Here is a 17,164-nt window from a genome sequence, read left to right as displayed (position 1 = left end):
GCCAGTTTCTAACCCAGCGAAGCGTACGCCAGTCCAAGCCCCGAGCAGCCAGTTTCTTGAGGAGAATGTTGTGGGGAACAGTGTCAAAAGCCTTACTGAGGTCAAGGTAAACCACATCCACAGCCTTTCCCTCATCCACCAAGCACGTAACAATAGCATAAATTTGAAGTCAGCTATGTATTTAAATTTTTGATTAAAGTATTTTAAAATTCTGACAGTTCTTGTGGAATAGAAGTTTCAAATTTTACAACAGAGAAAGCAGTAGAAGTTTCTAGAAGAAAAGAGTGTCTATGACTTAAAAGCAGCTAGCTTTCCAACTTTTCAGAGAATGTTGAAAATTCAGAAAATATTGAGATGGAAGGAAACAGCTTTACAGTCTGAAGATTGTCTTTCACATTGTCCCCCACTTAGTACCTGTTGAAGCTTTTTCTGTTTTAAATTACAGAAACATATAATATAGAAAATATATATTTATAAATTAACATACCTTGAAAATCTAATTTCTCACTCTTCATATGTCACTATTCAGCTGCATCCCTATTAAAGTAAAATAGCTTTATTTAAATGAGTATGTCTATTAATTTCCACAGCCTGTCTGTGAAAATTATTTCTAGCAAAGTCTAAAACCTTAAATCTAAACCAAAACCAGTAATAAGCAAATCTGGAATGGATGGCTGAGTCAGCAGGTCATAGGACTGAAACAGCCAAACAGAACTAACTCCTGACAAATAATGTCATGTGAGCAACTCGGGAATGAGTGGTATAATCATTCTAGAGGTAGTGCAGGAGGTCAAGACAAGGGCTGTTGCGGTGACTGGGACAGGATATTATGGAAGGTTTTAATCATTGCAGAGCATTTAGGACTCAAATCAAGTCCATTAGGACTCAAATCCAGGAAATGATGTAATTTTTATAATATTCTAGAAGCTTCCTTATACTGTATTTTCATGAGAACATTAATTTAAAGTACTTACATTGCATGAAGTTTTTTGTCTTGAGTCATGCATTATAGGATCTCAACACTACAGACTTGTGTCAGCCTTTCAAGGATATAGTGAAATATCATCTCTGATAGGTGTAGTATATTAACAGAAAGCCTTACCGTTAATGTACTATAGCATAAAAAATAGTGCACTATATTGCATTCTGCTCATTTGTGTTGAGTAAGTTCCATGTGTAAACCAGTAGCTTTCTCAGAATGTATTAAATTGTGTTTGTACTACGATCCATTTTCCTGTATATTATGGAAATTTTTTAGTGTTCCAGTAAAATTTCGCTATAGCCTTCTATAGAAGCAAATTGAAATATTCAGATTTTCTCACTCCTGAAACAATTTTATTGTCTGCTGGTTGAATAAGCTCACAACAGTGATTTTTTTTTTTTTTTTTTTTTTTGTATCCTGCAAAGATAGAGTTGTGATTCAGTCTCACTGTTATCCAGAAGTGATCTGCATTAAGAATGGGTAGCGATCTGCAACCCTCTTTTTTTTTTTTGTTTTTTAAATTTTGTTACCAGTTTATGTATTTGAGATGAAATATATTATTGATATGGAAGAGTTTCATATTCTACTGTGATAACCTCAGGCAAATATGCTTTTGATTTTACTCCTTACAAAGCTACTGCTTTGCTAGTCAAGTACAGGAAATGGCAGCTGACCTGTCGAAGGGTCACTTACCTAACTTGAGGATAGCTAATAATTTGTAGAAAAGAGATCAAAAGCACATCTTAAATAAAAGGCAGATGAAGATTTGAATACGAATATAAATCCTTTAGGAAGAATATGGTGGTGAATATGGACAGTCAGGTATGAGATATGAGATATGCAAGAAAATTAAAAAAAAATTTGGGGAAAGCCAGAAAAGAAGTGAACTGAGAAGTGAAAGAGCTCATCTCAGTATAAAGTGCCACCTGTTTTAAATCCTTTATAGAGGTATTTTACTGACCATTACTTTAACTTGGCTGAAGTTATGAATGATTTGAAAGTACCTGACTAACCTATGGGCATTCCCTTCCTTCATTTTTGGCTACCCTTATAATTGCTGTTCTAGACTACTCATGCAGCATGTAGCACCCCAATACATTTTTTAAAGAGTTGTTGAATAATAAAAACATACTTCTATGTAATCTTACCTGTGTTGGAATAGGATAACATAGAAATCTAGCAGAAAGTCTTCTACTGATCACCAGGGAAATTTTCTGGCATGTTGACCTGTCTCAAAACACCAAGGAGCACATCTGAGATATGAAGGCCTTGAGCAAAACTGCAGCAATGTGGATTGACAAACTATCTCTAAGAAGTTCTCTTAGATATACCAGATGCCTAGTATTTGCATTCTGTTTTCTTCTGTTTTGTGAGTATTTGCTAGGAAGACCAAAGTTTATTTTATATGTGTATATATATATATATTTCTAATCAGGGTGCTTTGAATAGCTACCAGTTGGAAGTATTAAGTCTTTTTCTTATCCTGTTAAATTTCTAGGTGAAAGTGTTGTCAGAATCATCCTTCAAAGGATTAGAACAGGGTGTTTGCTTTCTGTGCCTTCGGGCATGTCTAAGATAGTTTTCAACTTGCCTGTTTCCATCAAAATGTTAAGTAGTATGCCAGAGAACATCTGTCACTTATTCGTGCTTTCACTATTTTTTACTTTATTGATTGCACTAGAAATGTTCCTTGGTGTTTGTCAGTACTGCTTCTTGCTAATAGTGCTTTCCTGTAATTGTACTGCCATTTCTGAACGTGTCCATACATTTTTAAGAAAGTGTCTTCTGTATGTGACACCATTTTCAGAAATACTTTGTCACCTGGTATAACTGGAGTATGTGCTAAAATACTGACTTCTGTAAATTCGATAGAAAGAAATATGCTCCTTTTTTCTTTTTTTTTCTTCTTCTTTATTTTTTTTTTCCTCCCAGTTTTCTCTTCACAGCCTCTTTTTTGTCATAGGGAAATGAAGAGCGGAAACATCTCCCTTGAAAGCTGAAGAAACAACTTACAGTGGGTAAGGGGAGAAAAGAATTTCAGGTACTTAAAGTTACAGGTACTTGCACTTCTCCACACATGTTTGGGCCATTTCTTCTGAATCCTTAAACCACAATCATTTTGTGGTGTGGTAGACTCACTCCTCAAGCATCTTCTACCTAGATCCTGGTAAACATAATTTTGAAGCAAATTGTTCTTGCATTAAGTCTTCTGTATTGAGCTTGTGTTTTTTCTTTACAGCTAATAAGAGTTTCTGGCACACCCAGATTTCAAGCTTGCTTGAAGCAATGTTTGACATGCTCTTTGTGCTCCCCATTTTCCCCCGATATTCACCTTTCCCCCTTCACAAGACAGCCTACTTTGAGAGATGACTGAAGACCCTACTTAATATTAATTTCACACATTCAAGCAATAACAGCAAAGCTACTCAACAGGAGGTGACAAAACAGGTCCAGAGGACATCCACAATACAGTCAGCGGTACCCTTCCTTACCGGAGGGCAGTCTTGCAGCACCTGAACACACCATGGTCTAAAGTGCTTCAACATAGGGCCTGTTAGAAGTCCCATACAAGGAATGGGGATGAATGAGTTCCAGGGTCCATCCAGTGTATCCAGACAGGAAAAAGATCAGAAGTAGAACTAGAAACAAAAATAAAGCAAGATTCATCCACAGGACCAGACAACGTAGCTCAGATGGGAGTGGCTGCCCAGGCTAGAGCTTAAATGGAGCTCTTGTGCTCTTTGAGTGGATAGGGGAGATCCCAGGTGACATTGGTCAGGGTCATTAAAGCTAGTTAGTGACACAATTGCCCATTATGACATTCTAAGAAGCTGTGATGTCCACTGATTCCAGCTGGAGCCACTTGTGTTTAACAGTTTTCTGAAAAGTGTTTATAGAAAAACAAATGCTTTATGTTAATTCAGGTAGCACTCCTGACCATGCCTGGGGGGTGGAACTAGATGATCTTTAAGGTCCCTTTCAACCCAGACCATTCTGATTTTTTGATTCTATGATTCCAGTAATTTCTCATAAGAAATATAGATTAGATCTGTCATATAAAATCCCTTTGCTTGATACACCTTGTGAAGTTAATGAGAAACAGAAAAGGTGACTTAATCAGATATATTAATGTCTTTGTATTTATTTATTATAATCACTACTACATACACATGAAATATTTTTGTATGTGCATGTGTCTTTTTGTGGTGTTTCTAAGTTGTAAGATGTGAACATTTCAGACAAATTGGTGATTTTCTCAGTTTTTAACTGATTGGGTTGTATCTGTGTTATTAAATCGTTACCTCAAGAATAGGGAGGTAAATATGTAGGTATGTCCAAATGCTAACTTGGCAATAAAAGCAAAAAAGAAAGTGGTAACAATGAGGCAAGTATAGACACTTACAAAAAAAAAAAAAAAAGCATTATGTAAGCAAATAACTATGCTTTTGTTTCTGGAAGTGTTTTTCTTGCCAAAAAAAAAAAAAAAGCCTTCTGCTGGATGTAGTTTAAGTTTTTATATCTACATTAATAACATTGTTGCAAAATGTAACTTTCATGCCAGGGTATTGAAAAAGAAATTTTCAAGGATAAGTCTGTGCAGTGGACAATTTTTTTAAAGGACCTCCTGTAATGAACATTAGTAACCTGTGTTGTACACTAGTACTGTAACCACTTAATAAATGGCCTGATTTTGCAACATTACTAATCACAATTTCATACTCCTTTCTCAGTGGTGCTAAGAATCCCCTTACAGCACGTTAACAGCCAAACAATTTCTAATACAAGCTGAGATAACCCCTCTTAGCGTTTTCTCAGCTAGCGTACTGTCCACTAAGGTGCCACTGTGTTGACAACACTGAAATTATCTGAGTTAGTCCACACCACTTATGACTGAAAGCAAAAAGAATTCAGAAAGATCTCTGCAGCTCAGCTGACTCTGCAGAGATGGACAAAGATGAGTATCCAATAGATGGTCTTGTGATATATGGAGTAAATAATTCGTGTCAAGAAGATGGTTGATGTTAATAAAGAAGGGGGAGATGTGGGTGTGTGGCCATGGGGGTCGACAAGTCCCATGGTTGGTGATAACATCAGACTCTTAACGATGAGGCCATCAGGAATGTAAAGAGTTTAGAGGGAACAAAGAAGGGTGATTCAGGAGACGCCTTGCCGTCTCGGGTTGCTTGTTCTCCCGCCGTTAAGGCATGGAAGTTGCTGGGGGTTTGCTGGTTGCCGGGCAAAGTTGTTTGACCAATGAAGAGTTAGTGGACAAGGACTGCTGTGGGGTGAATAGTGTAAGAAGGAAGCCTGTCCTCAATATGGGATGCAACACGATATGATGAAGTTCTGTCATCAATAAAGTAGTAGCAGTTACTGATCCTAAAAGAACCCTGGTGTCCGTGTGGTCGTTACGCCACAAATGGCACCCGAACAGGGACCTGAAGAAAACAAACAGGGACATGAACAACAGGAACACGGACAGGCTAACAGAACAGGGACCAGGACAGGAACAGGGACACTGGCCGCCTGATGAAGATAGATTCGGCCAAACTCAGCAAACCGCTCAAAGAAGCTCATATAGAAAGTCGCTGTAAATAGGCGCACCGGAGCTGGAAGGAAGCTCAAGCTGAGAGAAGCGGACCCGCGAACACAACTGCCCCTCGCTGGCCGAAGGTAAGCAGTCGCGCATTATGGTGAATCATACGACCTTAGAAACAAAGACTGTCCTGGTAACCTTACAGCTTATTCCCTTTATTAACAATCGGACAGTTTATGATCCTGAAACATGGGACCAAACTGAGGTCAAGGTGTGGGACTCTGCTACTAAAAACGACAAGGTTGCGGTGGGATTGCTCGGCACCTGGCGAGCCTCTCTGAGGCCTTAAAGAGCCATGTGCGACCACAATCAGAAACGTGTGGTTTGCCAGATAGTGAGGGAGCTGCGGGCTCATTTACTGATCCGCCTGCTGTGACATTGGCCCCCCCGCCGCTACAGCCTTCGCAGGCCTTGCTGTTACGCCCCCTGGTGACCTGGACGTGCCTTTTGATCCTATAGGCCCTGAAAAGGAGCTGGATCTGTTTCCCTTCGATCCGGGAGGAATAGGATACACAGGGCCCGAAGGCCGAGTTGCTTAACAACTTAAAGCGAGACATATTGTTCCCACGACTAGCCCTGGAATTCTCCGGTGTTTGTAATCAAGAAAAGGAATGGAAAATGGAGACTGTTATATGATCTGAGAAAAATTAATGAAGTCATGGAAGATATGGGAGCACTTCAACCAGGATTGCCATCTCCAACTATGCTCCCCCAGTCATGGACATTAATAGTAATAGACTTAAAGGATTGTTTGTTAAACGCTTGCCAGAATTCGGAAAACTTTGCCATGTTTATGTTTCAGTTGGTACCTTTTTTAATTGTACATATGTACAGGCGTACTCTGGTTTCTTATGAATATGTAAAAGCAATGTTCTATATATTTAGAAAGTTCAACGGTTGTGTGTGTGTGTTGGTAGAGCGTAGACTCCCCACGCACCCAGCGCTGTTTACTTGCCTTTTATGAATATTACTAAATACAGATTGAGTTGTATGCACATTTATAACAGTCTGACAGCACTCTTCGTGGTTAGTATGTCTTCCTACAGTCTGTATGTAAACCATGATACCAGACTGGGGAAATGAGCTTAAGAGTTGCTTTTGCTATTGCTACAGAATGCCAAGGCAGGAAATTTCATGCCTTATTAGCTTGTGGGATAAACTAATCCTAGCTGGAGGAATAAAATCACAGCTTGTAGAAGAGTTTCATGCTTGTAGTAGTAGTGTCATAGTGACTATAGCAGCCTGCCTAGACAGAACTCTGTATCAGGCATGGAAAATGGCAATAAGTCTATAAGTCTCTTTTTTTTTTTCTTTTTTCCTTTTTAGCCTCCAGGCAAGGAGGGCATGTAGCAGTCATCCTCATCTGCCTCAACAACTCAACAACAGGAAGGATACACAGGCTAATGACATGCCACAGTCCTTTTATTGTCTGCTTCCTGTCCTTCGCTCCTCAGCACTACATTGCCTCCCAAAGGCTGGGCATGTGCTCTTTGCATCTTTGCATTGTCAGAGTGTAGTGATGGTAAGGAGACAAGGAACATGCCATAATTACGTTCCATGAAGCCTGATGGCTATTCAAACTTTCAGCACTGATAAGTTATTTTTGTGACTTCCCTATAAAGCTTGAAAACATTTTGGTATGTTTTATTGTTATAGTCCAGAAATACAGCCTTTATTAGAATCAGTTTTTCTGAAGGACTTTAGAGCCTTTTTATTCATTTGGGGTAGTACCTTGGAAAGTGATAATAAAGCATCCAGATATTTAGCATCTGGAAGCTGCTTAAAATCCTTTTATGAATTAGTGTTGAGTATATTCAGGATATGGTTACTCCATATTTATTTGTGTTTTTAAGTAACAAAATTACTTAATTTGCATGGTGTGCAAATGCTGTATTCAGAAATTTGTACTGGTTAGTGAAGTAATTTGAGAAAAGCTGTATCACGACATGAAGGGTTACTCAGCCTGGGTTCGTAGGATCCTCTAATATACAAGGACATGGAGGCTTTAGTTTTCTGAAAATTTCTATCCATTACAGATTGCCACCAATCACCACTAGCAAATATACTATGATTAATAAGGCAAACTTATAGATAGATAACAACCTATTACAGGTATTACCAGGAAGCTAATAGATGCACTATATATTTAAAGTACAGTACTAATTAGTAGCAACAGCAATTAAAGGTAGTAGAAAGAAAACTGAAGGCAGTAAGAATCAGTCATATAGTAATCAGTAGCAAATATAGATCAATATTGTAGTTTCAACAAACATCAATAATACTATGGAAGTAAGTATTGTTATAGATTACAGACGTAACGATGCTATAATTGCAAATACACTTATGACAGGTTATACTTGTCAAGACTGTACTTATGGCAGATTTATGTAGTCATATATTCATAAAATCACTGGAACTAAATGCATCAAACTGATCCCAGGTCATGGTCATACTGGCCTCAGAGAGTGTAATTAAGAAAACTGATCTCAGAAGAGACTAACTCCCAAGAAGTGTGCCCAGAGAGGAAACAAAAGCAGTGAAGAGAGTCTAAATTCAAAGCTGATCTGTATCACAAGGTTTGGAGTGTTGCAGCATTTTGGAGTTGCCGACATGATGTTCCAGCAAAGCTTCAACCCGTTTAAAAATAATAGAAAGAGAAGCATATGCAGCACAGAAAGTTTCTCAGAGGGAAAGGCTCCATTTCAGGTAGAAATCTGACCTTGTTTATATTACAGAGATGTAAGAGACCATAGAACACCATCACTTCAAGTTACCAATAGATACTGTTGATTTCTATCTTCTTCATGAGACAGCCAATAGGTGGTGATTTTTCTTATTTCTCAGAAATATATATATACATATATATATGTATTTTCACAATATATTCTATTCTTTCCACTTGAACTGCCAGTTCTGCATATCTTCATCTAAAGCAAAAACAATGTCATCCATATAGGAATTTAAAATAACAAATAGAGATGTTACTGATACTGTTTTGAACTTTTGAACTGTATGTTTTTTGCTGGTGTGAGAAAGAATTAAAAACAAAACAAAACAAAAAAACAGACAAGATATTAAAATCTGATATGATCATGGAAAATACCTAAGGAAAAAACAAACAAAATAAAAAAAAATCATGAAAGAAAGCTTAATAGTGGAGCTTAACAGAGGTGACTAAAGGCTTTGAACTGTGAAGCAGATGAAAGTGTATGGAAAAGCATGTGACTTTGCCATCTGTTTCTATTCTTACCAGAATAACCTCACAGAACCTGAATTTTGGCAGGTCACCTAGACCTTAGTAATGCATACAAAGCCAAATTACTTTAAGTCTTGTGGCAAAACTTCTGTTTTTGAATAAAAATTACAAAGCATGAGGCAGGAAGAGGCCCTCAGAAGTAATCTAGCATATTTTAACAAGAAGTCATGTCTAGATAGAGTATTCCTGATATGTATCTCTCCAACAGATATTACTTACCAGAGCAATACATGTGAACCAATCCTTGCTGTATGAAGTCATGCAGTCTTCTGAGAGTGTCCATAATGACTAGATAGCTCACAGCTGAAGTCATATTATGATGTTTTCAAGTCCTTAATGAATGACTGGAAATGTCCTGGCCAGAAGCTTAGGGTTTATCTGATTTTATTTATTTATTTATTTATTTATTTTTAAGCTTCCAATAACAAGTATTTTAGTCTACTAATTTCTGTTTGTGTGTGAAAGCGCTAGCTGTCTCATTCTCTTCTCTCACCTTGAAAGCAGTATTTGGTTTACTGTTCAGACATTGAGAGCTCTTCACACAGATCTCCTCTATGCTTCTGCTCTGTTGCCTGTGAAAGTCTGCTCTTATAATTTGATAAGACAAAAGGAGAATAAAGAGAAACCCATGTGAAAAGTCCTTTCAAAGAGGTCTTTTGATTCACCGGCCTGTGGACATCTAATTTATGTACAACTAAAGCACCCAGATTTGAATGTTTATGATTAGTAGGAAGAGAGAGTCATTTTCAGAGGCAGCATGTCCCTGAGGGACATGTGCAAGGAGGACAGAGCCAGGCTCTTTTCAGTGGTACTCTGTGACAAGACAGAAAGCAATGGGCACAAACTGAAATACAAGTGGTTCCCCCTTAACATCAGAAAACACGTTTGTACTGGGAGGTTGACAGCCCTAGCACAGGTTGCCCAGAGCATTGTGGAGACTCCCTCCTTGGAGATATTCAAAAGCCACCTGGACATGGTCCTGGGCAAATTGCTCTAGCTGGTCCTGATTGAGGGGGGCAGTTGGACAAGATGGCCACTGAAGATACCTTTTGACCTTAACCATTCTGTGATTCTGTCATTAAAAATCAGACTCTTCTTTGTAAAATTGTGTGTTGAAACTTACTGGAGAGGAATGCAAGTATCAGTAACATTTAGAAATGCTACCATCTTGTGGTGCTTTGAATGACCAAATACAGTGATAGCACTCTTAAAAATAACTCCTTACGCACATAATCATATGTAGTGTCTACATGCCTGCTAAGACAACCTTTCAAAGTGGTATTGTGATTCCTTGGTACTATTCTAATAAAGCCTTTCAGCAGATTAGGTTGTTTTGGTTTTGAAATTAATATTTTTCAATTGCTTTCCAACAAATTATTATAAAAGATTATAAATGATCTATGCCTTACTGACATATCAAATAGATATGTATGTTTGTAAACCAAAATGCCATGCTGACAAGTTCTGTGACTTTCAGGAAGATCCTCAAAGCAGAAGAAAAATATTCTATGCTTACAATCGATGTGCGTCTTTAAATATGATCTGATTATATGAATATAGATTCTTTGTCATAACTTCTGTCTTTTATAATGCTTGGTAAAGACTTTGTTCCCATCGATTTTATAATTACATTAAAATACCTTGATGTCACATAATGTCTAGCCTTCCTAATTTTCACTGCCTCAGGCATTAAGCATTATGCCTCTATCTGTTTATATTATAATTTTCAGTTACTGGAAAGATTTTCTTTATTTCATTGGAGAAGATACATTAAAAAATACATTATACAAAAATGTATATACTTTGAAGTTCTTGGTTATAATGTATAGAAATGAAGTCAATATCTAAACATCACAGCTAAATATGTTTTATAGTTAATACAAAATAATTTTTCTGGTAATTTGTTTCACATTATTTAGTATGAAGCATAGGTTATTGAAAGCAGGATGCTATATTAGAATCATGCAATCATTTTGATTGGAAAACACCTCTAGGAACAAGTGTAACTGTTAACCTAGCACTGCCAACTCTGCCACTAAACCAGGTCCCTAAGCAACGCATCTACACACCTTTTGAATACCTCCAGGGATGGTGAATCAACTGCTTCCCTGAGTAGCTTGTTCCAATGCTTCACAACTCTTTCAGTGAAGAATTTTTTCCTAATATCCAACATAAACCTCCCCTGGTGCAACTTGAGGCCATTTCTTCTTGTCTTATCTCTTGTTGCCTGGGAGAAGAGACCAATCCTCACCTCGCTATAGCCTCTTTTAAGGTAACTGTAGAGAGCAATATGGTTTTCCCTGAGCCTCCTTTTCTCTAGGCTAAATAAACCCAGTTCCCACAGCTGCTCCTCATTGGACTCATTCTCTAGAACCTTCACCAGCTTTGTTGCCCTTCTTTGGACATGCTCCAGCACCTCCATGTCCTTCTTATAGTGAGGGACCCAAACTGAATGCAGTACTCAAGGTGTGCCCTCACCAGAACCAAGTACAGGGTGACAATCTCTTCCCTAATCCTGCTGGCCTCACTATTTCTGATAGAAGCCAGGATGCTTTTGGCATCTTGGCCACCTGAGCACACTGCTGGCTCATGCTCAGCCAGCTGTTGGTAATACTCCCAGGTCCCTTTCTGCTGGGTAATTTTCCATCCACTCTTCCTCCAGACTGCAGTGTTGCATGGGGTTGTTGTGCCCTGAGTGCAGGACCTGGCACTTGGCCTTGTTGAACCTCAAGATGCAGTATTTATTGTTTAGATGCAGTATTTACCATTTGTTATATCTACAAAACTGTGTTGTATTAGAAGCTTTTTTATAGTTTCCTAAAGACAAAATAGTGCCTACTTTCTAATAGTGACAGTCACTTGTAAATCTTGAAGTATTTTTCTTGAGATGAGTAAATCACAATAGCAAGACAATATGAATACTATAACAAATTTTATTGTTCTTTTAATATCAGACTCCAATTAAACTATAGGACTTCAAGTGTCTTTCGGTGAAGCAATTTTTTGTTACATTGTATGAATACTTCCAGTTATGTTTTATGCTTACAACTAGTGCTATTATTTAAATGTTTTGTGGTCAGCATGGGTACAAGTGTATAAGCTACTGAATTTTAATTGTGCAGCCAGAGATAGAATTGTTGTCTGTGTTCTTCATTATCTTAATTTTTTTGAAGAGTGAATGTTGGGAAGGAATTGAATGTAGAAACAAGACAATGGTGGCTTAGATGAAAATAATTTTAATCAGCAAGGTGTGTAAAATAAAAATTTCTATGTGCAGCCACTGGAAGCAACATGAACAGATTCAACGCAGCTTAAACAATGCACATAACTTGTGGGTCAGTATTATGAAGGAGCAAACTATCACAGTAAGACTAACTTGATCATTTTATGGTTTCAGAACAAATATTGTGTATTGATTTTTGTTGAAATTATTGCAGGATTATGTTCAAAATTTACTTTTTATATTGTAGAACATTTTTATTTGTATACTTTACAAACATATTTCACCAGAAGCTACATTCTTGTATATCTCTCTTGTCAAAAGAATATAGGAACATGAAGGTTCATGCAAGAAATACAAAGGTTCAGATATAATTTCTGGATTAAATCCTTCATTCACCAAATGCATTTTCTGATGCTTAAAAGTTGATGTAATTTGCATAGCATCCTAAAAAAAGAAAGAATTCAAGTAAAGTGCAATATTTCATTTCAGCCTGTATCAGTGAAAAAAAGTGATGCAATTACCGATTAAAATGGATCATACAATTTTGCTATAGAATGGCTTCATTTAGAAGAAGTGCTGTGGTTAACAGATGCAGTGTAATCTAAATCTAAATGCTCCTTTTATTTCTTATTCATCTCTCTGAAAGCGACGTTCAAGCTCTGTTTCAAAATAAGCATTCTTTAACTTTCATTAGGGCAGCTGATCACAAAATCTGTAGTTTATGAAAAACGTGTTGGTGGTCTGCAGAGAGCTAACTGATTTTATGGTACTGGCACTCCTCTGATTTCCAGCTGCTAAACTTCATTTAAGAAATCAAATACAAATATGTTAAATGCCTTCCTGTGTTATTTTTATGTGTAAGCAGTTGCTGTAAAAATGTTACACAATTGCCAATTCATGAACAAGTTGGTTGCACACAATAGTTAGTGTATGAGAGTGGAAGTGGTGTATAAAATAATCTCTCTTCAAAAGTTTGAGACACCCGATCTCAAGCATTGTTATTGTACATTATTTTCAATGTAGCCTAAATTTTCTTTTACTCCTCATGTTGAAATAATAGGCAACTTTTCAGTTTACATTTGTTTTTATTCTCTTGATTTGGAATATAACTGATTTCCACTTCCCCCTGCTATTCCATATCCATAATTCTCAGATCATTTTGTCTTTGGCTTTTGAGCTAAGACTGCTAATATGTTTGCAAGTTCATTCACTTTTTTTTGGCAGCACTTATGACAGGAACCACACTTAGACCACCAAGTCATTTCACACAAGTACTGAATAGCTGCCAGATGGTAGTAATATTCAATCATTACCAACTGAGCTTGCTTCAAATTGAATAAACAACAGGATTTTTTCCCAGTGATTATTAAAATGTTTCAATGATTAGGATTAAAAGTTTAATAAAGACAGGTTAAATATTAACTTAAATATTTTAAATATGCATTATGAATACAGATTGTTGAGATTTTCTTTTGAAATTATCGTCTGATGTTATTTTAATTAAGTCAGATTTTTTCACATGGAAATACAGTTTTGGGAAAAACAACAACAAAACCTGAACAAAAATATAGTACTGAAATTAATCCCTGGACGCTCTCAGAAACCTCCTCCTAATGCTTTTTGCAAATAGAAAATGAAATTAGCCAACCGTTGGGTGAAAAAAAGTATTATCTCAGAGCCTCAGAACATCCTGCTTCATTGCCCCTGTACTGCACTTCTTTTATAGTCCTCTGCTTTTCTTTTAGGGTCAAGTCAGAGAGGTTGAGAACATCTTTCATTCTCTCTCTTTATCACAAAATCAATTGACCATGTTTGCAAGTTGCATTAGATAGAGCCTACTTACGAACAGATGAAAAGATTTTCAAGATTCTTTTTATCTGAAGTCCATTTTTGAGTAAGAATTTCATGATTTGTCTGTGATTGTTGATTAGGATGAACTCTTCAAAACATTTTTTTTTTTCAGACGACTTCATTTTCTGACCATCTCCACTCAGAAAGGTTTCACTTTTTTAGCTTTTATCTTATCCTCCACTAGAATGTTTTTTTTTTACAGTAACATGTTTTTGATTATTTAGATTTTATTATGAAATTGGTTTTATTTCCTTTAATAATATTTTGCAGATATTGAAATATTCATTAATTAGTATCAATAGTGTATTATATTTTACTAGTGCTTTCAGAGATGATTTTGGTAGTAAGCTGCCTTCAGTTAGCTAACAAAGCTTTAGTCAAAGAATGCGTAAAATACAAACAGGCTTAAATGGTTCCACACATACAGACACTAGAGCTCCTCATAGGTATTCTGTATTTAATAGAACTATAAAGACATGTCTGTTCCAAAAATTTTTCTCAGAGGAGAGCATTGCTGTTCTGACGCACCACAGATACTACACTTACTGCCTTCGAAGATGTGTTTACTTAGTACAGTAACCTCCATTGGTGAAAAAATAGCTTTCCTCAATTTTTTAAACCCTTTTCATTACAATTCTCTCTAAATGTATACATTCTCCACCTCCTCCTCCCATCCAGACTCACTCCATTACAATTCCATCCTGTTCTCAATCCAATTTGTGCCTTTCAGAAAATCTGTCTATATTGGTGGAGAGACAAAACTGTTAATGTGCTTCTCAACATACCATGACAGCAGAAAACTGTCTGCTATAAACTTTGTGATGTGATGTAGGGTCCCTACCTGATTTTCACAGTTCACGCTCTCCTGTCCTGTTGCAGAAGGTTGTATTGTGGGGAGAACACAAAGGCTGCACTTTTAAACTGCACTTTTAAGTGAATTGTATTCCAGGTCTGCTTTTATACCATACAGCATATGGGCGCATTCTAGTTCTCCGATTTTGAGATCTTCACTGTAAAGTATTTATCTTGCTGTCAGTTGCAAAGTCCTAGTTATTTCTTTGCTGCTGTGTCAGTACAAGTGGGTAATAATCACATCAAGAACAAATACTAGGAAAAAAGTTTTGAATGGATCATGCCATCTGAAAATGTATTATGAAAACATGTAGACACTGTTGTCTACAAACAACAGCCATGTGTCTGCTTTGTCTTCCATTAGCTAGAAGAACACACTAGCTGAAGAGTTTTGAAGCAAAATCCAACTTTGCCAAGTTATGAACTACATCTAAGATTTATAAGTACAAATGGATCTTTAAAGCAACATATACTTTTAATTCATCAAATATTTGCTTCATTTGGCTTAATGTTTTCTGAATGTTAGACCTTTTGTGTTTCACTTCTTGAAACTGTTTGTAAATCACTTTCTACTTTCCGTGATTGTAGAGAACAATTTTTATGTCAGACCAAAGATAAATACAAGTAGGAAATGACTGTCTTACCATGATTCTCACGAAGCGTGGGCGGGCATAACTTGGAAGAAAGTCCACAAGATGTTTATAAAGTCTTTCTCCATCAAAGGCTTGGTCAGGTTTAAGCACAACAGCTGCCATCCCTATTCTTCCTTCACAGTCTAAAGTAAAAATAAATAAATATTAGGACAAGTATGTGTATGTGTGAGTCTTGTATGACTTTTGAGGGGATTTAGTACTGATCTGAAAAATATTTTGATACTTTGAAATATCTGCCCTACCCTCTCAGGCATCATTCAGTATAAGTTACAAGATATTTTATTTTGTAAGACTTACTGTTGTTTTCAGAGTTTCACTCAAATAAAAAATGTCACCAATCTATTTTTTATTAGTTAGTCTGTATAGCTGGGAGCTGCCTGCTAGGTTTTCTTCCTATCTTGCTCATTTTTAATGTTGGTAACATAGAGGCCTAACGGAATGAACCACTAGTTCAATAAAAAGATGAAAGGAGTTCCAAAAAGACTAGTGCAAAAAGTAGAAATGTATGAGACCATACTTGTTTCGTATATAACATCTAGTGGTTATATAAATAATGATTTATACAGACTATCTTCTGCTTTAGTCCATGGACAGATTAGAGAAAAATAATGGAAATAGCTCTTAGAGAACTGCAAATAGCAAATCATGTACCATGTGAAAACAGAAACACAAGCCTGTTAACAAATATGTGATAAATATAGTTGCTTCTTTCTCTTAATTCAAACTGAAGTAATAATTCCAAATGGAGAAAACATTTAAATTAGAAGAAATGAGCTGCCAGAATGAAATAGCAGCTTTGTGATGTGGCCAAGGCATTGGATGTATAAGTATGGATATTCCCTTTTCTTGAAAATTAATTCACAGTTGTTTAATTAACATGTTTTTTAATGTCTCCTTTGGTCATTTGTGAGACTCATGTTGATTCAGAAATAGGAAAGAATTTGTTAATACTGAAATCCAGAATAAATGGGATTCTTAAGCTCTTGAGGTTTTGATTTGATAGTGTATGCTAGTTACTGTCCTGAGACAGCAGTGGTCTTTCAGAAATCCTTGTCAACTCATGTCATCTACAGCTTGTCCACTGTAGATTAAAAAGAAATATGTTTTCTAACTTAAATTACAATTTTATTTGTGTCCAACTGAATAATGCCATCTCTCATAAATCAGCATGCTGGCATTTAGTAGCCACCTGCTGAACAGCCATTCACATTATGGCCTGTTTCCTGTTTACTTTTCATACATCCTCTTTCTTTGAATCCATTGAGTCTCCTGTTTCTTGATGTTAAATAGTAGCTGGTATCCTGATTGCTTCTTCTTTACGTGCATAGTGCATAGTTTCTTTTACCATTATACTTTGTTTGCCTTCTTCCAAAGGAAGCACAGAGCAGTTATTCAACACCACAAGAAAGTTTGCCTTCTTTAAACTGTTCATTCTTGTGATGCGTATTCCGAGCTTTTCTATGTCATCTTGTAATTTAGTTACCCACAGATTTTCCACATGGTATTGCACATCTTATGAAACACCATATGGCATTGGGAACATTATTCCATTTATGAAAAAATATGAATCTTCTAGGACTACTACTTACAAGATAGTGACAAGTGTTTTCAGATGTCATCTTTTAATATGCTCCCTGTTTTAGCATTTTTCAGATGAAAGGATGTAGTCTAAGAGAAGTCTTAGTTTGTGGTTTATAATTTTGTAATTCTTACATCTTTATTACAAGTTTTAAATAATCCCAAAGTTTCT

General features: G+C 36.5%; 1 protein-coding gene across 6 annotated transcripts in view; it reads right to left on the bottom strand.

Moving 5' to 3' along the window:
- The window catches only part of LOC106045238 (long-chain fatty acid transport protein 6-like), a 54,940-nt gene that overhangs the window by 19,382 nt on the left and 18,394 nt on the right, over positions 1-17,164 (bottom strand). For 2 of the 6 annotated variants that reach the window (XM_048055168.2, XM_013195622.3), the window contains exons 10-11: positions 15,406-15,536; positions 12,260-12,502 (exon numbers count right to left, since the gene is read on the bottom strand). In XM_048055168.2, coding sequence (XP_047911125.1) covers positions 12,326-12,502; positions 15,406-15,536 — 308 coding nt within the window. In that variant the 3' untranslated portion in view covers positions 12,260-12,325. The other 4 variants (XR_010827622.1, XR_010827621.1, XR_010827623.1 and 1 more) reach the window with 4 other exon arrangements.

This window comes from Anser cygnoides, chromosome Z (assembly GCF_040182565.1).
Source record: "Anser cygnoides isolate HZ-2024a breed goose chromosome Z, Taihu_goose_T2T_genome, whole genome shotgun sequence".
Lineage (NCBI taxonomy): Eukaryota > Metazoa > Chordata > Aves > Anseriformes > Anatidae > Anser > Anser cygnoides.
This window is presented reverse-complemented; position numbering and strand designations above follow the sequence as displayed.